At 41.5% G+C, this 25,406-nt stretch overlaps 1 protein-coding gene across 5 annotated transcripts in view; it reads left to right on the plus strand.

Moving 5' to 3' along the window:
* Nucleotides 1-25,406, plus strand: part of LOC133635118 (discs large homolog 1-like protein) — a 210,285-nt gene that overhangs the window by 44,472 nt on the left and 140,407 nt on the right. For 3 of the 5 annotated variants that reach the window (XM_062027914.1, XM_062027918.1, XM_062027917.1), the window contains one exon: nt 20,228-20,572. The exons of the other annotated variants lie outside the window; for them this stretch is intronic. In XM_062027914.1, coding sequence (XP_061883898.1) covers nt 20,228-20,572 — 345 coding nt within the window. The remainder of the gene's footprint in view (nt 1-20,227; nt 20,573-25,406) is intronic. 5 annotated transcript variants of the gene reach the window in all.

A 25,406-nucleotide genomic window follows, 5' to 3' on the forward strand; every position in this document is an offset into this window, starting at 1 on the left:
AACTGAGCCACGCCGGTTACATTGAATAGTGTGTTTACTACCTAACAGTAGTCTGGCTTGATTTTGCTAATGCATATGGGTCAATTCCCCATAACGTGATCCAAGTGGCTATGGACCATTACCACATCCCACATCACATCCAAGGGATGATCACCCGCTACCTGGGAGACATCAAGCTACGATTCCAAGCAGCCATGTTCACAACAAAATGGCAGCCAGTGGAGAAGGGAATAGTGACAGAGTGCACCATCTCCCCCATCTTGTTTGTCATTGGAATGAACCTGATCATCTCTGCAGCAATAATAAAGTCAAGAGGACCAAAAACTGCAGCAGGAAGTCAACAACCAGCAATCAGGGCATTCATGGATGATCTTACCGTGATAACACCAACTCACGTGCAGGCGAGATGGGTCCTGGCGGAACTGGATCGTATGGCTACTTGGGCGAAGATAATCTTCAAGCCCAAGAAATCAAGGTGTCTGGTGATCCAAAAGGGGAAAACAACGGGAAAGTTCAAGCTGCTTGTTCAGGGGGAAGCAATCCCGAACATCCAGGAGAACCCAATTAAATGCCTTGGAAAGTGGTATGATGATTCCATGACAGATAAAAACAGCATCTCCAGCACAGAAAAGCAAGTTGAAGAATGGTTGAAAAGGATTGACAAGTCTGGTCTGCCTGGGAAATACAAGTGCTGGATCTACCAGCATGGCCTACCAAAGACCTATGTAGCTTCTCACCGTGTACGACGTGGCGATAACAACAGTTGAAGGGTTGGAGAGGAAGTTCAACAAGCACCTTCGGACATGGTTGGGAATACCATCTACGGGGCTCTACATAAGGTCGGGTCAGCTCCAGCTCCCCCTGTCTTCAGTTCTGGAGGAGTTTAAAGTCGCAAAATGCAGACTTTCCCTGACGTATAGGGACTCCCAAGATCGACTGATCAGGGAAGCTGGAATAAGAACAAGATCTGTCAGGAAATGGGCCGCCAGCACTGCTGTTATCCAGGCAGAATCATCTCTCAGGACCAAAGATACAATCGGAAGCCCCTGCACTGGAAGACAGGGTCTAGGAACATCACATTTCCAGCAGTGGTCCAAGTCCACTCCCAGGGAAAAGAGGACCATGATCCAGGATGAAGTTTGAAACCTTGAGTAAGAAGGAAGAAGAGCTAAAGCCATCGAGCTCGCAACCCAAGGTGCCTGGACAAGGTGGAACCTTCCCAAGAGGAACGTGACGTGGAGTGAACTGTGGGGGCTGGAGCCGTTTCGTATCTTGTTTCTGCTCCGGGCAGTATACGACACCCTGCCGACCCCAGTCAACCTGCATGGATGGATGGAATGAGGAAGGACCCGCTGTGCAGGTTGTGTGGCGGTAAAGGAACTATGGCGCACATTCTTTCTGGGTGCAAAACAGCATTGACCCAGGGAAGATACAGGTGGCGCCATGACAAGGTGTTGGCAATGCTCGCAGACATCTTAGAGCAAGAGAGGAAAAAGAAACACCCAGCCAAAAGTAAGCCACTGCTGAGCACCGTCACCTTCGTGAAAGCGGGTCATAGACCAGTAGTCCAAGGCCAAGCCAAGCAAAACCTCCTGCAGTTGGCCCAGGGATGGGAGATGAAGGTCGACCTGGGGAGGAAGTTCCTCTTCCCAGAGGCGGTACTGTCCACCACTCTAAGACCAGACATAGTTATGTGGTCCCCAGAGGGAAAGAAAATCATCCTGGTGGAACTTACTCTCCCCAGAGAGGAAGAAAACAAAGTACCAACAACTTGTCCAGGACTGCCGGGACAAGGGGTGGACAGCATGGCTGATGACAGTGGAAGTTGGATGTCGAGGATTCCCTGCTCAATCTGTGTGGAATATGATGACAAAGGTCGGATTGAGAGGTCACTTGAGGAAAACAGCCGTTTGTAGACTGGGAGAAGCGTCAGAGAGAGCCTCCTGTCTGATCTGGCATAAAGGAGAAGACAATAGCTGGAAGCCTGGATGAGAGGGGCAGTGATCTGGCCAATCACTGCTGACCCACCAACCAGAGAGTGTTGTGGTTAAGGGTTGGAACACTCGGTGAACGTTGGGGACCACCTGATGACCTGTTGTCCAGGCCAAAGCTTTATCCATTAGAAATGGATTATAATAGCATCTTTGATGTATTTGCAAACCAAACGTATATGGCAGTTTATGGAATTGCAATAAATGCAAGTTAGGTAAAGTTGTCGGTAGTTGCAAATCAGTTACCTAAATTAATTGCATACAGAAAATTGTTCCTGTTTGCCAAATTACAGGAGGACATAAAACACATTTCCCTTTAGCAACATTAACGTTAACTGCAGATACCTACATGCAGACGACACGTTATGAAATGGCTCCACATTTTTGAATATTTGCAGGTCTCTCAGCTACTGTATAACTTTGGATATTGATCTGTGTTTTATTAAAACGTTTTATTGCCAGTCTGATGTTCTATCAAGATCACACAATAGCTGGGATGTTTCCAATCATAAACGCAATTAATCTACATTGTTGTGTGACTGTAAGGCGATAACATGATGTGCGGCGAACTGTGTACCCAAAAACACTGCAGCTCTGCTTAGCCTTTGGCTTTGAAATTATTATGTTTCCATGTAGTCAACTTGCTTGTGAGAAAAGACAATGGCGCAACTTCCCTCAGGGAGCCATGTCATGGATGGAGAAACTCTGTTTGAGGGCGGTCTTATATTATATGACATCACAATTGGACAAAACTCAAAATGGCTAGCTTGGGGACACCTTTTCTGCGATAAAATGTCACCTTAACCTTCATTAACTTGTTAATTTGCAAATGGTGAAAACTCGCAATAGAAGATGATTAATCAATTTATAATCATTCATTAAATAATATCAATTGTTATTTGAAGCAATAGTATGTAGTTGTGAAGAGGCAGCCTAATTATGGTTGACTAACTGGGGACTTGCTGAACTAGAAACTAAGAGAGATAGACTGTGGTCAGTGAACTGACACTAAAAAGTGGTGGACAGACCAAAAGTGATGACATTGACACACTTTTCTAAGTTACATTAATAATCAGTACGAGGGTGAGAGGAGGCTGGTGGCAGACAGTCTGTTGTCGTGAAAGCTACAGGTCAGTGTTATACTTTCACTTGGCATGGACCACCATCCTTGCAAAACAAAACAAACTCTTCAATAACAACTGAAGAATTAAGATTGTCAGGGTCTTAATATCCCCCTCAATAAAGACAAAATTAATGAAGTCTGTTACTTCACTTTCCCTGTTAGAATGGCATGGAGGAAGCAGGTGGATCCAAATTTAAGAAGACAGAGCAGAGGTGCAGGCTGCAAAAGTCTTAAAGGTTCAATTCTCCAAAACACGAGGCTGTGATTCCTCAATTGTGATTAAAGTAACCGCAAGCAATAAGTTACTAATGCAGATGAAGTCACTTAATGGGTCTTAGGTAGAGTGCTCCATTCCTAACCCATGTGAAAGGAATGTAGCTTATTCCTCTTGAGTGTTCTGACTCCATATTACATAACAACAGACAACACTTAGAAGATGGGCACTTACTAAAATTGCAAAGCATTTTTTGGAAGTTGTCTGAAACCTCTGAGTGGACCCATAAAACATTAAAGTTCCACATAAGAGCTGAAAGAACACTCTAACGGTAATCCCAAAAGAACTGTTGAAGCCTGAATGCATATATGAAAAGGCACTAAAAAAAGTCATAATAAACACAAAGTTGAAATGGTAGAGCTGCAACACTTCATGTATAATACTACATGTAAATTGTGTGTGCACGCACATGTGCATGCTGTTGTCAGCTTCAGCAGTTAAGCTCTAATAATGTGTACAGGCTTCACTTCTGTCCTATTAAATCACTTCATCCAAGTAGATGGAGGCAGGCAGAGTCAACTGCAGAATGAATGGCAGAGAAACAGAGCAACAAGAGTATGTGACACAATAGAAACTATGTATTTACCCGCTGTACTGATTGATGTTTGTAAAGAAACACGAGTTGGAATAAATATATAGCTTGATTAATACTTTAGGGTTTTAATTACATAGCCTCTTGCCATTTCCTACAGTATTTTTTGGATATCTAATGGCTGATCTACTAATATCCCAAACAAGCAATGCTAAATTGGGTTTGCTAGCTATCAAAGTGTGCGTAATATTAGTGGGCGTGTTGCTGATGATCTACGAAGGCTGAGTGCAAAATTGATAGCATGTGCTAAAGTGGTGCAGATGCCCTCTTTAAATGAGGATTTTGCCTGTACTACCCATCTGGAAGCCACTTCTAAGATATTAATCCTCACAGCCATAGCAGAAAATAAACTACGTGTCCATAGTAAGTATTCCAATTATCACTGAATGACTGGAGGAAAAAGAATGGCTAAGCATGCTACACACACACACAGACACGTACACATACACTGCAGGAGGACACAAGAACGCTGAAGCTTCAATGTAAAGTAGAGTCGATCGATCCAGATGTCGATACTCTCGTTACCTAGCATAGAATCAGTATATAAATGATACTAAAGTGATTAGATTTTTTTTTTTTCTTGTTTCTATTATTACAAAAACATTTTTGTTTCTGTAACATTAAGAATAGGTTTCTGCATACAGGAAGGCTTTGAGGGCAAAACCCAAATGTTTTAAATGAGAGCTCATAGTAGTTTTTGCTTTTGTTTTGTTATTGTGCAGTAGCCACTATATTTTGTTAAAAAATGTATGTAGCATTAATGTCAGGGTTGTCCCTGACAGTTTGATCGAGTTTTAGTTTTCCTCTGCGTTTGTCTTAGTTTCCTGTCTTTAGTTCCTGTCAGCACTCTTATTTTGATTCAGTTTCCTGTTTGTTCCCTGAGTGCTTTGTCCCCTCAGCTGTGGTTGATTGGCACCTGGCCACACCTGGTGTCAGTCAGCCAGCTGCCTATTTATACCTGTCCTGCCCTCCAGTCACGGCTGGATCATTGTCATTACAAGACTTGTCACTTCTCTTCTACCTATTTGTCGTTGTAGCTACTTTTGTCCACTCTGCTTTAGTCATAGTTCCTTCGTGTCACAGTAAGTGTTTTTGGTTATTGTCCACAGTTAGCTTTGTGCTATTTTAGTTTATAGCTTAGTTTGTTCTCCGCCTTGTGCGCGCCTTTTGTTTGTTCCCTTTTGTTTGTTTTTTGCCAGAGTATTTTAATTAAATCATGTTTTCCCATTCAATGCCTGCCATCATCTCTGCATCTTGGGGTTCGACACCTACAAACTTTGACAGAATGATCCAGCCAAATTCGAACCTCGCAGAGATGTCCATGGCGGAGAGGCTTAACAAAGCTTTGGAATGGATGGCTAAATTAAAGAAAAGTTTGGCCGCTTTTAAAGCCCTCTCCTACCCACCCCTGTCGTCTGTGGGCCTAGCTGGGGACGTCTGGGATCCGTCCCTTGGGGGGGGGGTTATGAGTAGCTGTGCAGCTGGGGAGGCACAGCTACTCACCCCAGTCGGTCTGCAACAGACGGCGCCATCCTCTCCGGTGGGCCGGCAGACGCCACCATGCTCTCCGGTGGGCCGGCAGACGCCACCATCATCTCCGGTGGGTCTGCAACCAACGGCGCCACCATCATCTCCGGTGGGTCTGCAACCAACGGGTACACCACCCTCTCCCGTGGACCAGCAGGGGTCTCCACCATCCTCTCCGGTGGACCAGCAGGGGTCTCCGCCATCCTCTCCGGTGGACCAGCAAGGGTCTCCACCATCCTCTCCGGTGGGCCAGCAGGGGTCTCCACCACCCTCTCCGGTGGACCAGCAGGGGTCTCCACCCCCATGCACTCCGGTGGACCAGCAGAGGGCGCCACCACCATGCACTCCGGTGGGCCAGCAGCAGAGGGCGCCACCACCATGTACTCCGGTGGGCCAGCAGCATAGGGCGCCACCACCATGTACTCCGGTGGGCCAGCAGCAGAGGGCGCCACCACCATGCACTCCGGTGGGCCAGCAGCAGAGGGCGCCACCACCATGCACTCCGGTGGGCCAGCAGCAGAGGGCGCCGCCACCATGCACTCCGGTGGGCCAGCAGCAGAGGGCGCCCCCACCATGCACTCCGGTGGGCCAGCAGCAGAGGGCGCCGCCACCACCCTCTCCGGTGGGCCAGCAGCATAGGGCGCCGCCACCACCCTCTCCGGTGGGCCAGCAGCAGAGGGCGCCGCCACCACCCTCTCCGTTGGGCCAGCAGCAGAGGGCGCCGCCACCACCCTCTCGGTTGGGCCAGCAGCAGAGGGCGCCGCCACCACCCTCTCCGGGTGGCCAGCCTAGGGCGCTGCCACCACCCTCCCCGGGTGGCCAGCAGAGGGCGCCGCCACCATCCTTCCCGGTGGGCCCTCCCACGCTGGCGGTCGAGCCGCCTCGACAATTGCGGCGGCGTTCAACTCGCCGTCGCCACATGACTCTTCCCCGCTGGTTGCGGGGACACTTGGCCTGGCGGCCCACCTCCTTGTCCTCCCTCCACCCTCCCTTGACTTTGGACTGGTTTTTTTTGGGTGGGGGGGATTTTTTGATTACGTCTGGTATCCGTTATGGGAAGGGGGGGCTACTGTCAGGGTTGTCCCTGACAGTTTGATCGAGTTTTAGTTTTCCTCTGCGTTTGTCTTAGTTTCCTGTCTTTAGTTCCTGTCAGCACTCTTATTTTGATTCAGTTTCCTGTTTGTTCCCTGAGTGCTTTGTCCCCTCAGCTGTGGTTGATTGGCACCTGGCCACACCTGGTGTCAGTCAGCCAGCTGCCTATTTATACCTGTCCTGCCCTCCAGTCACGGCTGGATCATTGTCATTACAAGACTTGTCACTTCTCTTCTACCTATTTGTCATTGTAGCTCCGTCTACTTTTGTCCACTCCGCTTTAGTCATAGTTCCTTCGTGTCACAGTAAGTGTTTTTGGTTATTGTCCACAGTTAGCTTTGTGCTATTTTAGTTTATAGTTTAGTTTGTTCTCCGCCTTGTGCGCGCCTTTTGTTTGTTCCCTTTTGTTTGTTTTTTGCCAGAGTATTTAGTTGGTATGGTATGGTATGGTAAATCATGTTTTCCCATTCAATGCCTGCCATCATCTCTGCATCTTGGGGTTCGACACCTACACACTTTGACAATTAAAGGGGAACTGCACTTTTTTTGTAATTTTGCCTATCATTCACAATCATTATGAAAGACATGACGACGGATGGATTTTTTTTTTTGCATTCTAAATATTAAATTAATTCGCTCAAAAGTCTGCTTACAATAGAGTCGATGGGAGCCGTTCCATTCTGCCTATGGAGCCTCTAAAAAAACATCCAAACACATCCATTAGGGTTTTATATACATAATGCTATGTAGTAACCGGCACATTTATAGTAACATTTAATATTTACGTATTTTGATCATTTTAAGCATATGTGGCGCATTATTTTCTAAAACGCATCACGTTTGCTCTTTTTTTTTTTCATCACTGATTTCTACTCACTGCAGACTTTATGAGAGCCAAACAAACATAATAAAACATCACCTACTGTGCAATGTCTGCTGTCATTAGGATGCCGATTTAAGATGATTATCTATTCCCGTTTAGTTGAATAATGTCTCAAAATCCTCTCAAAGAAACGAGGTGGAGCTGCGGGGGAACAAGCGCTTTTCGTTTCATCCTCGCCAGTTTCAGGTCTTAAATGGCGGTTAAAGTGTTGCAACATGTCAGATTATCTCCTCAGCCAACTACTTTTCCAGGTGAGATGCATGATTTATGATCTAGAATACATTTACAGGAAGCAGGGAAGCGAGGAAACGGTAGACCACTCAATGATGTAAACATAGGGAGACAGGGAAGTGTTTACTTCACCACAATAAATAGTTTGTTGGTGTTAGCGCTTATAATAACTACATCACTTTTCACAATATATTTGATTAATATTCAAGTCACAAAATGTAAATTGAGTATTGTTGCCGCATTTTGAATGGTTATCATATTTTATGGGAGGAATAGTGGAGCTCCAATTAGCTCCGCTGTAAGTGGACTTTTATTTACGTTTATTTAATATTTAGAATGCATTAAAAAAAATCCATCCGTTGTCATGTCTTTCATCATGATTGTGAACGATAGGCAATATTCCCAAAAAAGTGCAGTTCCCCTTTAAATACCACAATTGATACAGCAATGATACAAGCAAGCAATGATTTACAACATGACTAACAATTATTATTGATGTTATTTTTGATGTATGTGATTTACTTTTAGCGTTTACTTATGCTAAATTAAACAAGGTCTGTTTACTTAGCTAAATTAAAGATTAAGATTAAGATTAAAGTACCAATGATTGTTACACACACACTAGATGTGTTGAAATTTGTCCTCTGCATTTGACCCATCCCCTTGGGGAGCAGTGGCTCCAACCCTTTGTTGCTGAGTGCCAAGCAGGGAGGTTATGGGTCCCATTTTTATAGTCTTTGGTATGACTCGGCTGGGATTTGAACTCCAACCTACCGATCTCAGGGCGGACACTCTAACCACTAACAAGGTGCTCAATCAAAAACTTGTACATGGGAGGAGTTCGGAGAAGCCATGGTGTACGGCAGCTTTTAAAGGGATTCTGGGCCACCATCCGCCACCTCAGTAGGGGGAAGCAATGCACTGTCAACAGTGTTTATGGTGGGTACGGTGTGTTGCTGACCTCAGCTAGGGATGTTTTGGATCGGTAAAAGGAGTATTTTGAAGACCTCCTCAATCCCACCTACATATCTTCCAATGAGGACGCAGTGCCTGGGGACTTTGTGGTGGCCTCTCCTATTTCTGGGGCTGAGGTTGCCGAGTTAGTTAAGAAGCTTCTTAGTGGCAGGGCCCCGGGGGTGGTTAAGATCCGCCCGGAGTTCCATTAGCCTCTGGATGCTGTGGGGCTGTCTTGGTTGACAAGACTCTGCAGCATTGCGTGGACATTGGGGACGATACTTCTGGATTGGCAGACTGGGGTGGTGGTTTCTGTATTTAAAAAGGGGAACTAGAGGGTGTGTTCTAGCTATTGCGGTATCACACTCCTCAGCCTTCCTGGTAAAGTCTATTCATGTGTACTAGAGAAGAGGCTACGCCGGATAGTCAAACCTCGGGTTTAGTGTGATTTTCGTCCTGGTTGTGGAACTGTGGACCAGACCAGCTCTATAGTCTTGAAAGAATCCTTGAGGATTCATGGGAGTTTTCCAAACTAGTCTACATGTGTTTTGTGGACTTGGAGAAGGCATTTGACGGTGTCCCTCGGGAAGTCCTGTGAAGAGTACTCACAAGGTATGAGGTATTGAACTAACTGATTGTTGCGGTCTACTCCTTGTATGATCAGTGTCAGAGCTTGATCCGCGTTTACGGCAGTAAGTCGGACACGTTTCCAATGAGGTTTAGTCTCCCCTAGAGCTGCTCTTTGTTACCGATTCTGTTTACAACTTTTATGGACATAATTTCTAGTCGCAGTCAGATCACTGAGGGTATCCGGTTTGATGGCTGCAGGATTAGTTCGCAGGTGAGTGTGAAGCGACTGGGATGAAGATCAGCACTTCCAAGTCCGAGTCCACGATTCTCGTCTGGAAAAGGGTGGAGTGTGTTTCCAGGTTGAGAACGAAATCCTGCCCCAGTTGGAGGAGTTCAAGTACCTCGGGGTCTTGTTCACGAGTGAGGGAAGAGTGCATCGTGAGATTGACAGGCGGATCGGTGCAGCATCTGCAGTGATGCGGACCTTACATCGGTCTGTCTTTTTGAAAAAGGAGCTGGGTCAGAAGGCAAAGCTCTCAATTTACCGGTCGGTCTACTTTCCTATCCTCACATATGGTCATGAGCTTTGGGTTATGATCGAAAGGACAAGATCACGAGTACAAGCGGCGGAATTGAGTTTCCTTCGTCGAGTGGCGGGGCTTTCCCTTAGAGATAGGGTGATAAGCTCCGTCATTTGGTAGGAGTTCAGTGTTTAGGTCACGTTTGACCGGTAGAAGGCCACGGGGAAGACCTAGAACACGTTGGAGAGACTATATCTCCGAGCTGGCCTGGTCCTGGAAGAGCTGGACGAAGTGGCTGGGGAGAGGGCAGCCTGGGCTTCTCTGCTTAGGCTGCTGCCCCCACGACCCGACTTCGGATAAGAAGGAAGAGGATGGATGGATGGATGAATGCTCCATCAGTTATTGCATATTTTACTCTATCTTAAGCTCATTGGCCCTGTATAAAAATACCTTTCTAGCAAGCACCATAAGGTAAAACATTTTATAAGAAATTTTAAAGCTGGATATTATTGAGTTGCACATTTCCTCCTAATATATTGTATCAGGAACAATTGGAGGGTGTCAAGTGGATACAAAGTGGTTGTCTCCATCGATATGTTTCTATTTTAACCTAGTGTTTATTAACATTTGTATAGTTTGAAGTGGTGTAAAACTGCCCCGCCTACTAATGAGTTGTCTAATACAAGATAATCTAATGATCTATCATTCAAAATTAAGTAATTAATTATTTTATTTTATTTTATTTTTTCTGTCTTGCCTCTGGTGAGGGCGGTCACATTTTTCTCCGCTCCCTCCTTTCCCAGCTTGCTCTCTTTGTTTTTGTCTTGTCTGAACTTTTTTGAAGCCTCTTTCTTTGCGCTGTTCTCAAATCTAAACATCAGACATGGATTTGATCAGCTGGACTCTCGACGCAATTGACAAAGTCTTTTCGATGAGGAAAATAGGTTTGGGGGAGCCTGGCTGCCCTGATGGAACCATTGCTGCGGGGTACGTGAGAGATTCCTGGGATAAATGGAGAATCATGTGCCTCTCAGTCCTTTCCATCGAGGACGTGGAAGACATCAACCTATTTGGAACTGTGATTGCGGGGCACTTGCTGATTGGGCTGGGCATTGCTCTGGTGTATCGTCAAATTCGTAAGACGATGGCAGCCACTCAAGGAGCCCAAAGGCTGTTCATCACAATGGAAGGTTTGGGCAGGGCTGTGGGAACACAGACTGCTGCGATTTCTGAACTGAATTGCAAGATGGATCACATCATGGAGAAGCTTGCTGAAAAGAATAATTGAATTGAATTTGAGAGAAGCCAGCATGGACAAATACAACAGACAAGTCATTGTATTTTTTGTCTGCTTGCGGAAAACAAACATCCTAATCTACGATTTGACTCCCTCGAATGGCCTTGACGCTGTGAACAACAGGAACAGGCTGTTCTGAAAAACACCCCCGAGGACACCTCAACGATGGACGCTTTTGACCTCCCTCCCTCCTCAACGACACCTGGAGTCGAACTTTTGCAGATCGGCCTCAGTCTATAAAAAACATTACATCATCACACCCCACGCCTTCACCACGACTTCTTTCTCGGGTGATGGTCGGATGGCAGCGCTTCATGGCAGCGGTCTCCTTCCAGGGTCCCAACTCCCCGCCCCTCTGTTGCGAGTTTGTCGTGATTAAATGTAACATGTCTATGTGTGCATCGCATGGAGGTTTTTTCCCACTCCAGACTGGGCCCCCTTAGGAGCCCAGTCTAGATTGTATTTTTTTACTCATCTTTTTCCCCAACGTTATACCTTTTTTCCCCATCTTTTACGGGGCGCCTTAAAATGGCGACCCATCAGCGTTCCTGTTCTGTAACCCTGTACACTGTTTGTTTTGTCTAATCTTGAACGGGTTTGTGCTGAAAACAAAGTTTCGTTGTACTTGTGCAATGACAATAAAAACCTATCTGAATCTGAATCTGAATCTATCTAATCCGACTGTCTTTTAAAACCACCCCTTTCATTGTATGTGGATGTACTGTTCATTCCCTAACCGAGCATAACCTATTTGCCCTTAAAAAGCAATCTGGGTGTATAAATATTTTTAATCTTTGATCGCAGGACTGAGTGAGTGAATGTGATGTAAGAGGTTGAGAAAGAAAAAAGGGGGGAAAAACGGTGAAGGCGAATTTGTCTATGTGTGAGAAGTCCCTTACGGCGGAGGATCCCCTGCTCTTTCATATCTCACCAACCATGACTAACACTTGTTTTTACTCTGGCTCCCATGCACACAGATATACAATCACACAGATACCATAGCGTGAAAAATACACTGTGATGCCATATCTGCTGCCAATCTAACCGCGTATATCTGAATGCAGGGGGCTTGCCGACACTTACAGCTTTTCTGTGTCTGTTTTTGTAATTTGTGGTCAATGGTGTTTTTGGCAAGCACTGTCTTTATATGCAATGTATTGCTTTCCAAAAAAGCTGTGAAGCTCCCAACAGGCACACAGCATTGTGTGAAAATAGACTTGATTTGAGCCTTTGTCCTTTCATGTTTTTTAAATGATGCTCTTTGTCATCAAAAAATCAAACAGTATAAAATTCTAGCTTTGTGCGTGTGAGTATATTTGTTTGTGTGTGCAGGAGTAGGGATTATGTTTGATAACAAATTATCGAGTTCGAGCCTATTATCGATTCCTCTTATCGAACCGATTCCTTATCGATTCTCTTATCGAGTCCAGATAGGTTGTTGTATATGGAAAAAACCACACAATATTTGGTTTAACAAAAGCTCACTTTTATTATATAAGAAATAAATAAAATCTAATAAATAAATAAATATTGACTGTTACCCCCCTAAAAAAATAAAATAAAAATAAATAAATATTGACTGTTGTTACCCAAAGTATATTAAGTGGGATTTTTCAGAAAAACAAATATATACTGTAACACAAAAACAACCTGTCTCTGTGATCACTATAGGTGTATAAATAATAATAGTGTTAAATAAAATCAGTCCCTTGGGCACAAAACTGAAAATAATACAGCTCTCCAAAAAGTGCACTTCTGCTGCTATTTGACATAACTGTTTGTTATGATGCTTTGACATTTTTGCACTTTATTTCTTTATTGAAAGAAAATTCTATGAAGAGAAAAGTTGTTTGCAAATGTGGTTACAATGCTAAAAAATGAAAAGTTAAAGCTAAAAAAAGAAATACACTATTGAGTTAACATTATTTCTGTATAGGGGGAAAGATGTTATGAGCTGGGGAATATAACAACAACACTACCCAGCATGCAACGGGAGTGACGAGCATGCGCGGTAGCCCCGAAAAGTGTTGTTGCATATCGTCACCCGGCAGCTAAGAATGAGGTTATGAGCACGCTGTGAAAGTAAACGTCAAGAAGTCAGCCAACACGCCTCGTCTGCATTATTTATAATTAGACATATACAGTGTGATTTTGTTTTGTTTACAAGGAAAGAAAAACAAAAGTTAAAAAAGGGAAATGTCATGCTGCGGTTGCTTTAAGAACGTTGTGACAGCTGCCGTAAAGGAGGTGTGTTGCTAGCCTGGTTGCTATGTTTCCGGTTGGTCGTAAAAGTGTTCGTCATTTGTTTGTACCCTGCTCAAATCTCTCAGTAAAGTTATTCATTGGATTATACATTTTGTTTTGAACTTTATTACACCTTGGAGCACTTTTTCCCGTCCATTTTTTTCCTGCTTTCGCTATCTGCTCCTAATGACTGAGCTACGTGACGCCATTTCTTGTGATGTCACACGGGGCATTTCTGGTCGGGACGGGATTCGAATAAAGAACCAACTCTTTTTCTTTACTATAGTGGTCTCGATAACGGGTACCGGTTCTCAAAAAGGGATTCGAGTCCGAGGACTCGGTTCTTTTCTTATCGAACAACCGGAAAAAACGGTTTCGAGTATCATCCCTATGCAGGAGTGGGGCATACATGTGCACGGTAGTGTTAGTGCTGAGGGCAGGCGCTGTATCAGTATTGTGACCACAGTGTACACCAAGGGCTCTTTAGGGTCCTAGTGCCTGGCATACAACCCTTCTGTTTATTTGGCCATGCCTGCCTAATTATCATGTCAACTGTGAATATTAAAAACAGAGTGAAAGACAAAGGAAATTAAGTTCAGTGACTCCACTTTAAATTTACTATGTCTGTTTAAGTGACGTAAACGAGTACTGTGGGGGATGTAGGAGGAAACACACATTTCCATGCCTATTTGAATATATCAGTGGTGGGCTGTCAGGGCGAGCATTGATTGATTGATTGATTTAAACTTTTATTAGTAGATTGCACAGTTCAGTACATATTCCGTACAATTGACCACTAAATGGTAACACCCGAATAAGTTTTTCAACTTGTTTAAGTCGGGGTCCACGTAAATCAATTCATGGTACAAATATATACTATCATCATAATACAGTCATCACACAAGTTAATCATCAGAGTATATACATTGAATTATTTACAATCCGGGGAGTGGGATGAGGAGGGTTTGGTTGATAACAGCATACTTCAGTCATCAACAATTGCATCATCAGAGAAATGGGCATTGAAACAGTGTTGGTCTGACTTGTACAGCGAGCAGAGAACATATTGAGTTCAGAAAGCATAAGAACAAGTATATACATTAGAAATACACTTGATTATTTACATTTGGTTATTTACAATCCAGGGAAGTGGGAGGTGGAAGAGGGAGGGTGGTAGTCAAGGGTTGAAGTTGCTTGGAGGTGTTGTTTTAGTGCAGTTTTGAAGGAGGATAGAGATGCACTTACTTTTACACCTGTTGGGAGTGCATTCCATATTGATGTGGCATAGAAGGAGAATGAGTTTAGGCCTTTGTTAGATCGAAATCTGGGTTTAACGTGGTTTGTGGAACTCCCCCTGGTGTTGTGGTTATGGCGGTCATTTACGTTAAGGAAGTAGTTTGACATGTACTTCGGTATCAGGGAGGTGTAGCGGATTTTATAGACTAGGCTCAGTGCAAGTTGTTTTACTCTGTCCTCCACCCTGAGCCAGCCCACTTTGGAGAAGTGGGTTGGAGTGAGGTGTGATCTGGGGTGGAGGTCTAAAAGTAACCTGACTAGCTTGTTCTGGGATGTTTGGAGTCTAGATTTGAGGGTTTTGGAGGTGCTAGGGTACCAGGAGATGCAAGCGTAATCGAAAAGGGGTTGAACGAGAGTTCCCGCTAGAATCTTCAAGGTGCTTTTGTTGACCAGAGAGGAGATTCTGTAGAGAAATCTCGTTCGTTGCACTGTAAAAAAAAATTCTGTAAAAAAACGGTCATCTACTGGCAGCTACGGCTGCCAAACGAAAACCATCAAATTAAAGTAAAACATTGTAAACCAAATAATGATCACAAACTTTATATTTACAGACATTGTCATGAAACGTTTTGCGGAAATATATCGTAATTTTACCTATTTTTACCAAATTATTAAGATCAACCACCTTTAATAAAGTTACGATGCAAACAGTTCTGCAGAAAAATACCTTTATTCTACAGCATGGGTGTCAAATTTGGCCCGCCGTGAAATTTCACTTGGCCCTTGAGGCGATATCAAATTAACACTAAAGCTGGCCCGCCGATTATATATTGCGGCGGTGCCGCGGTAACACCGCATTCACTGCTAATTCCTATACTTGCCAACCCTCCCGAGAGTCTTCAAAACTTCAGCACCCCTCTCGAAAATCGTCACGTCAGCTTTTCAGCCAGTCCAACGAGTGCTGGCCCAGTCACATAACATGTGCGGCTCCTGTACGCACACACGAGTGATTGCAACGCATACTTCCTCAACAGCCATACAGGTTACACTGACGGTGCCAGTATAAAAAACTTTAACACTGTTAGAAATATACGCCACACTGTGCACCCACACCAAACAAGAATGACATACACATTTCGGGAGAACATCCGCACCGTAACACAACATAAACACAACAGAACAAATACCCAGACCCCTTTGCAGCACTAACTCTTCCGGGATGCTACAAGGTGTGTGTGTGTGTGTGGGGGGGGAGGTTTGGTGGTAGCGGGGGTGTATTTTGTAGCGTCCCGGAAGAGTTAGTGCTGCAAAGGATTCTGGGTATTTGTTATGTTGTGTTTATATTGTGTTACGGTGCAGATGTTCTCCCGAAATGTGTTTGTCATTCTTGTTTGGTGTGGGTTCACAGTGTGGCGTATATTTCTAACAGTGTTAAAGTTTTTTATACTGGCACCGTCAGTGTAACCTGTATCACTGTTGATGAAGTATGCATTGACGTGACGATAGCTCGTAGAGTACGTTAAAGGTTAATTTGTTCAACCTTGGCCGCGGCTCTGTTCAGTTTTAAATTTTGGCTCACTCTGTATTTGAGTTTGACACCCCTGTGTTAGTTTGTTAGTATGGACATACACTTTTATATAACAAGCTACATATTTAATGAAAGATAATTACTGTAATTTTACATGAATTTGAAAGTAATTTCAGAAAACAGAAAATGCTATGTATAATTAATTTGGTATTTTTCTGTAAAAAAAATAGAAATATACATAGTTTGTCATTACTGGCATATTACTTAAAATAACAGGCGGATTGTTTATTTACAGATAATATCTTCAATTCTACAGTTTTATAAAGTATTTTTAAAAAAATAGAAAAATTACAGTAGAAATTTAGAGTAAATTAACCATACAAATAGGATTTTTTTTTACTGTGTGGTTGACCTTTCTGATTACCTTGGTTGCCATTTTATCACAGGAAAGATTAGCCTCTAGAATGGAACCTAGGTAGGTGACCTCATCTTTCCTGGTGAGGCCTCCAAGGCCTTCTTTGCTGTCCTAATCACTATCGGAAGCATATAAAATATACATATACAAATACAATTTAAATTATAGTGTTTTATTAATTTAATCCCAATAGTTACCTTAATTTTGTAGTGTGTATCTTGGCTGCACTACTTAATACACTTGTAAGTGTGGTAGATTTGTCCAATAAGATTACAGCTTCTATTTGTTGCTATGTCAATCTAATCTGGCCCAGGCTTTCAGAATCAGGTGTGCTGGCCTATGTCACCCAAATTATATCAGCAATTGGTCTGTTTCACTAACCAGTCAGATTTTACATACATCTCACAGGGCCAGCTAGCTAGCCCCGTATAACGTCAACATTTTTCCGTTTTCTGATTGGTTGTTTATAGCCAAACTGTTTTACAAATTGTCTCTCGTAATCTGAAAAGGAGAATACTGGGGGGGTAACGCTACGTGTATTTGTATTGAACCGTTTCGGTACGGGGGTTTCGGTTCGGTTCGTAGGTGTACCGAACGAGTTTCCACACGAACATATGAAGTAGCCGCCTAAACTAAAGTCTTAACAAGCTGCTCCGCTTTCTGCCTCTTCACTCAGCATCCAGCATTGTCCCACCCACACAACCATCTGATTGGTTACATGCAGAGCGGTAACAGCCAATCAGCAGTGCGTATTCAGAGCGGTAACAGCCAATCAGCAGTGCGTATTCAGAGCGCATGAAGTCAGTGCTTAGCGTTTAGCAGGTAAGCATCAGGCTGCGGACTCTCCCCAAATTATAATAAACACCTCCCAGTCAACTATTAGTAACATCACTACGAGCCCATTGACCTTCTAGAAATATAAAAGGCAGCTCAGCTCGCTCGCAGTCCTGGCTTGAGGTGAAGGCTAATTCGCTTTTAGCCTAACGTTAGCTCATTTTGCGGTGTGTGTGTGTGTGTGTGTGTGTGTGTGTGTTACGGACAGCAAAGCCCTGTCTGTCTGTTATTTCACTTTACCTTTTTCTGTGTTGATTGAGCTGTGTTGAAGCAGCAAAAAAGGACATTATGTTAAATGAAGAGTTTCTGTCTCTGATAGTTGATATAATAATGTAAGTGCATCATTAAGCCAACATGAACTCCATGGTGTTCAGGGATGAAGAGTCTCTCCTATTGCTATTGTACTATTTTTTCAGCTATAGTTACATTAATCATTAGTAATGGAGCAGCCTAGTTTTGAATGGCAAGGTCCCTGCTATCACATGTTGATAAAAATATAACATTTACATATTAAAAATCAACTACAGGCTTCCCAAATGCTGTAATAAATTAAGCATGATGAGTTGACTTGAAACTGTTTAATGTTGCACTTTTTATATGTAGAAGAAAAGTTTTGTCATTTTATTTAATCTGAGCAACAACTTGAGGCAGTTTAATGTTGATTAACGTGGGCAGAATTATTATAGTGTTCCCAATGTTAAAAGGATAAAGCTATTGTTTACACATTTGGTAAATAAATAACCAAAAAAATTAATATTTTGTTGTTTTCTTACTGTACCGAAAATGAACCGAACCGTGACCTCTAAACCGAGGTACGTACCGGACCGAAATTTTTGTGTACCGTTACACCCCTAGAGAATACATTTTAGATCATGTTCAAAGTTACTACATGTACCAGAAATGTAATTCAGGCAAATCGCAGACTATGTCTCCCAGCCGGCTTGGGAACGCCTCGGGATCCCCTGGGAAGAGCGAAGTTTGGGCTTCTCTGCTGAGGCGGCTGCCCCCGCTACCCCACTTCGGATAAACGGAAGAAGATGGGTGCGGATGGATGGATCACGGCATGTCATTTCAACAAAAATTAGCTTGTGCGGGACAGGAAGACACACACACAAAATAAAGCACGGACACAAAGTAAAACAACCAATTTATTTTCAAAATAAAATATGCCCTGTTCAAGGCTGATTGTATTTCACACCTTGAAAATGTCATGAGCGGGAAAAGGTCAACTGGTGAACATTTTCCAAACATTATTCCACCTTGTGGAAACGATAATGGGTAAATGCTTTTTCTGGGGTTTCAAAATCAAATAATCATGCATGTTACAGGCATAGCCTAGAACAGCTTTTTCGGGGGTTTGTGTGAACTTTGACCTGACACGGGAAAAGCAGGGAAATGGTTAGCGGGAGTTGAATGAGTGTGTGCAAAGCTTGGCAGAAGGGTTGTTGCTGCTGTGTTGTAGCTTGCTAAGAATACAAAAATAAAGTATAAAGACAAAACTGTCTTCAATTGCATGATTCAAGTCAAGTCAGTGTACATCACAGGCACCGTCGGGGAGTATTGACGGACGGCCTAGCACGGAAACGTTTCGCAGTGAAGCCGTTAAGTAGCCGTTACGCATCCAATGGAAATCATGGATTAGAACTTGTGTTAATTGTGGGCTGTAAAAGCCGCATTGAGAGCATCCCATAGATTACTGCAGAGCTTTATGTTTCAGCCATCAACAAATTATTTAACCCTAAATGATAAAGTGGGGACCCTAATTCTTATCATGTGTTTTGTACAAAATACATAAGAAATGTAAATTTACTGGTATCAAGCAAAATAAAATAATTAAGGACTAATAAGAACTAAAATGAAACTAGTAAATGTATTAAAGGTTAGTGAAACACACAATTACAACCTTTTAAAACGGGTGAACCAAAATCTTCATCATCTAGAAACAATTAACTCTTTTAAGCATTCTCAGCCTCAACTATGTTAGTACGTCTCATGGGAAGGAAGTTTAATTAGCATGTTTGACTGACTTTGTTGTCACTGATGGGAGATACTCAAGAACCTGAATCACAATATACTCATGCATGGTACACTTTGACTTAGATAAATCTTTCACAGCAACATAATTCATTAAAGCACACCCCACCTGACTATTATAATGAACAAAATCACACTATAGACCTTCAGTATAAGTACATAGCCCTTGCTGTATGTTGTACAGAACATGTACATTTGGAATTATCCGGTATTGTTTATAGCGAGGCCATATGTGGGAATGCAATAATGGCCTATAAATTAATGGCCTGACACATCAAATCTGGATTAAAGCACCCCACACGGTTGAAAAAAGTCTACATTGGCACAATATGGTTGACCGTGTTTTCATATACTATGATACAGAACAGTTAGACCTAGCGTGACCTTTATTGGAAAATAGTTTTGACATCCAGACAGAAAACGAGTTATCCTCTGTGGTAATATTATCTCCCACTTATGTTCTCATTACATTTGAGGAACCATTTTTCACCTGTTTATTTTTGTCTTGTGGTTGGTTCAATGCTGAAACCTAAGGACACAATTACTCTCATGCTGGGTGTACACCTGTGCCCCACCTGCGTTATCTGATTATATTCCATTACACACCTACATGCCTCCATTACATGATAAACCACACACATTCGGCACTAGAAACAAATAAATATTTTCTTATTTTTGAGCCTTAACTGTTCTACCACTGTTCTACACTTTCTTGAATTATAACTTAAGCTGCTGTGCTCTCTTGTTTTCTTCTTCCCCGCTGTACCTTACTGTACCTCCTCATCACCACTGTCTTTACCATCTTTTTCTACTTTCTCCTTACATTTTTCACCTCTTTTCTTTTATTGCCCCAACATTTTTCCCTTATCGTCCTCCCCTAGAGGTATCGATACCCAGAAGAGGAAGGGGCTTCGCTAAGTGCACCACAATTTCACCAGCATACCTGTCTTCAGCACCCTATGGGAGTTACCAGAGAGCTGACTGATGGAGGGACTCTAGGGAGGGAAGGGATGGATCAGGGGACCTGGAGAAGAGAGGGGAAGGGAACTGGAACTATGGAAAGAAATATAGGAAGAGACATGGAGAGATCCCTGATGAGGGATGGATCTCTCAGGCGGCACTGTAATCTCCGCGGGGCGGAGCTGGTTCAGGTTGCGGAGCGACAGCTATCGCAGATTCAGCATGTCCATGGATACGTCACCCACACACACATCGAACCTGCTCAGGTAACTCCTGATTTTTTTCAACATCAGTTTGAGTTTACAAACTGAAATGCTCCTTCGACTTGTAATTGGCCAGTTAGAAAAATGGTCAAGGAAAAATGTATATATTAATTTGATATGGTAGTAAATACAAAACAAGTGTTTCCCACTGAGCTATCTTAATTACAAGAAAACCTTGTCCCCAATAATATTGTCATTAAATTGCTAAAAAATGTGTGTATACAGAAAACATGTCTGAGCAAGCTGCTCACTTTTTGGCCCAGTTTGTGGCATGACAAAAAGGCTAATCATTTACATAAGACCTCCCTTAAACTGAATTTCTACTCCATGACTGGGTAGCTACCTTGGAAAATGTCCTTTTCTACTACCCGGGGACCAATATATATATATATATATATATATATTTTTTTTTTTATTAAATCAACATAGAAAAAACACACGATACACTTTCAACTAGTGAATCAACCCAAAAAAACCCTCCCTCCCCCATTCACACTCATACACACCCACTCACACAAAAGGGGTTGTTTCTTTCTGCTACCAATATTTCTGGTTCCCACAACATGGACAACACTTCTGCAAGGGACACAGTCCCTGAAGCACACTTGATTGTATGTGCTGCTGGTCCACTAACATTTTCATTTAATTACTTTTTTTTAAAAAATATTATTATTATTATTATTTTAATGTAATTATTTTTATATTGTTTTACTTTCTTTTTATCCAAGAAAATATTTATTTATCTTATCTAAAAAAAAAAGGACCTTATCTTCACCAGACCAGGTTGTAAATTAAATTAGATTTGTTTAAAGGGTTTTTAAAACCAGGTCCAGTCCAGATTATGTCCAAGTCGTTCAGCAACACACACCTTCATTCATGTACACTGAAAATAAAAAATAAAAAATGAAAACACAACAGATTGCATATAATATATAAACAAAATTACATTTTCCAAAAAAAATAATTATGTACAGTCCAGATTATGTTCAGGTCACTCAAAATTAGGGAACACAACAACAGATAGCATATAATCTATAAACATAATTACACTTTCAACATAAGCCTTTGAGGACTTCCCATCTTTTTTAATGTTTTTTGGCATCATTATCGTTTTCAACCATGTAACTCTCTAAAGTTAAAAAATACTGAATAAATGTTTTAAAGAAAGTAATACTAAGTGAATATCTGTTTTTGGCCTTAAAAATAAACCTTTTACCGAGTGCTATAATTAAATTGATTAAATCATGATTGTCAATGAACTCTCCCAAAATAACAGAAACCACATCAAGCTTCATAAACAAACCAATCCTTAAACACATTTTTTCAACTTCCACCCAAAACGAAGACACAATATGACAATACCAAAACAAATGCAGGGTGGATTCAGACTCCTGACAACAAAATCGGCAGTCATCTGACTCTGTCATATTCCATAATTTTAACATTTTCCCCGTGGGTAAGAAGTTATAAATCATTTTTATTTGAAAATAACGATTTTGCACATCAATAGTAGTTTTATAGATTAGTTTGAATATGGCATCCCACGGCAACGGGCAGTCAAAAAAGTCCTCCCATTTTCCATATGTGTTATATGGGACAACCTTCAAAGATTTATTTATTAAATAAAATATATATATTTTTCCATTTATTTTAGTTCCTTTTTGCCAACTCGAATTTCTTATTAGAGGTTTACAAACTAATAATTTAGTAGTTCCATAATTAATTATTTTTTTCCATCTTTTCCCAATTACTCCAGTTAGTTGATTAAATGAAAAGCTTGAACAAGCATCACCATACATAGTTATAAATTCATCATACTTCATAATCTTACCATTCTCATTGATAATATCATTGACAAAAATGATTCCTCTTTCAAACATATTTTTCCAAAAGAAAGGCTTTCCATCTATTACAATATTAGAGTTCATCCATATTATCTGCTGCAAAATATCGTCTCTTTTTTCTGGCACATAAAATTGAAAACACCACCATGAGTGGATTGTTTCCTTTATGAACCCCGCCATGTTTCCCAGCAGACTCTCTACATAAGAAAAATGGGAGGCGATCAATATTACTGTATGTCAAATCCCAAAATTAGGAAGAGCTGCAGTGTTGAATACACAGATACACATCAATACATTACCTCCCAACCACTTATGATATCAGAGCAGAGTGGATTAATTTTAAATACGACAAGCGATAAAAAATGGATGAATGGATGATTTTTTGCAATTTTTGTTGGGTCCCAAGACCTCGGTTGGGAATGTAGGGAAGCTTTGTCTCCAGCTCTAGTGCTGAAGTCTGGAATGTTTGGATTTGAGGGCTAATCTCCTTCTTTCCTTCCTTATAATTGCAAAGTACAAAATACTTCATTGCTCATATGCCCTTTAAAAGACCCACTTCACATCAGACTGCCGAGAAGAGAGTTGGTTGAGCAGTGGACTCATTTGCATGAGACAGAACAGCCCCCAAAACCAATTACTCTATTTTAATCACCGCTGTTAATTGAAGACTTTTCAATGTTCTGTAATTTTTTAACCATGGGCTATTTTGACCAAAGCATCTTAGTGGAATCAAGACAACTAGTAATATTTTTAATTTGAATTTTTTTTAATAATTCTTCAAATAATATAAAACAATTGCATCTACCAGCAATTTAAAACACATACCTCTGTGAATGTTATAGATCAGGGTTGACCCAAGTGGTTCTCGCGGCACAAATTGTTCCCTGTCAAGTTGTTTCACTTGTCCTGCCAAAGGGTGGCTTCCCAAATGTAACACATTCATACTGACCTCTTACAAGCTACATAATGTTTTGGGGCTAAACTCCTCACTCATGGTGCTGTGGCACGGTACGCTTAAAATCCAATGTTTGGCCCGCAGCCAATTCAAATTTTTATTTTACACTTTGGCCTTGGAGGCGAAACGTTTGGGCACCCCTGTTATCAAGCCCCTACTAGGCTCTGTGTGCTCTTGTTTTTTGCTTCTATTTTGGTCAACTTGTTGAGGCAACTCAACAATTCTGAGTGCAAACCAATGTCGAGGAACATGCATGTTTTATAATAAGATTTTTTCAGACTTTATTTTCTATAAATGTATATGTGCACAAACCTATTTTAGTACCATGGGACTATATCTACAGAACTGAAGTTGACTCATTAGAGTAACAGGATATTTTTTTTAGCATATCATTAGAAAACGCATGAAATATAGCCACATGTTGACAAATAACAATAAACAAATTACATCAAAAATAATTTTGGTAAAAGGATTGTGCTAATATATTGTCACAGATAAAATGTCATCCAATGTACAGAGAAAATCAATGAGTAAACTTACTTTGGCCTACAGGATCTGAATGATACAACTTCCTGTGTGATCATGTGACTTGTGAAATAATCCACATTTTTCAGAGGAGGTAATGTTAAGGTAAGAGAACTGAGTAACCCAGGCGAACACCTAGTTTCAATTGTAAGTTAAGAAAAATTACGTACATTTACCAAAAAGTTTACCAAATGTATACGTTAGGATAAGGAGTTAAGATAAGGAGTAACACAAATCTGTAAAAAAAAAAAAAAAAAGATTTAATTTAGATTACATGCTAAAATAACATGTTTGGAAGGGGGCAAAAAATATATATTTTTTTTTTTCTGGCATTAAATGTACAGTAGCTTAAATGAATCTTTTAACTTGTATTTATTGAACACGCAATCAGTGCTAAGTGCAGAACACTTTGCTTAATAAAGCAATATTTTACATTTACTTTACTGTGCATTTATGTATTAATTTCCTCGGGACACACTGACACTGATCGGTAGAATTGCCTTTAGATTCCTTAGATTGATGCACAGAGATTTAATAACATATATGCACAGTTAAATAACATTCAACTATTATATCAGGGAACAATTAAACTGTGATTTTGCAACAAATTATCTCGTTTTAACCGATGTCTGTGAAAGCAAAGTACTGACTGCTTTGCTTAGAGTATAAATAGATCACAATGAACATACTTTAAAAATTAAATTTTACATTGCATTTAATTGTTTTTATCTCGAGCTGTCGTCTATTGTTATTATACAGGGTTCTTGTGGATCTTGCTGTTTGTTTGTGTAGAAAAATTATAACAATTTGTCATTGGTGGGTTATCACAATAAGCTGAGTGAAGGCGCAACAAACCAAACTTGAAAACCCTGGGAAGCAACAAATAACTAAATGCACTAATTTAATGAGGAAATAAATAGGTGGCAAAACAATAAGAGGTCCAACACAAAACAGTAATGAGTAGTCCAAACAGGACTGTGATAAAGATGTTGCTATGTAGCTCCACCTTGTGGCTTGACACTACACCCCATATAGCGCCCCTTAAAGGCCTACTGAAATGAAATTTTCTTATTTAAACGGGGATAGCAGGTCCATTCTATGTGTCATACTTGATAATTTCGCGATATTGCCATATTTTTGCTGAAAGGATTTAGTAGAGAACATCACCGATAAAGTTCGCAACTTTTGGTCGCTGATAAAAAAGCCTTGCCTGTACCGGAAGTGGCGTGACGTCACAGGTTGTGGAGCACCTCACATCTGCACATTGTTTACAATCATGGCCAGCAGCAGCGAGAGCGATTCGGACCGAGAAAGCGACGATTACCCCATTAATTTGAGCGAGGATGAAAGATTCGTGGATGAGGAAAGTGAGAGTGAAGGATTAGAGGTCAGTGGAAGCGATTCAGATAGGGAAGATGCTGTGAGAGGCGGGTGGGACCTTATATTCAGCTGGGAATGACTAAAACAGTAAATAAACACAAGACATATATATATATACTCTATTAGCCACAAC

Source organism: Entelurus aequoreus, linkage group LG19, assembly GCF_033978785.1.
Source record: "Entelurus aequoreus isolate RoL-2023_Sb linkage group LG19, RoL_Eaeq_v1.1, whole genome shotgun sequence".
In the NCBI taxonomy this organism is placed as follows: domain Eukaryota; kingdom Metazoa; phylum Chordata; class Actinopteri; order Syngnathiformes; family Syngnathidae; genus Entelurus; species Entelurus aequoreus.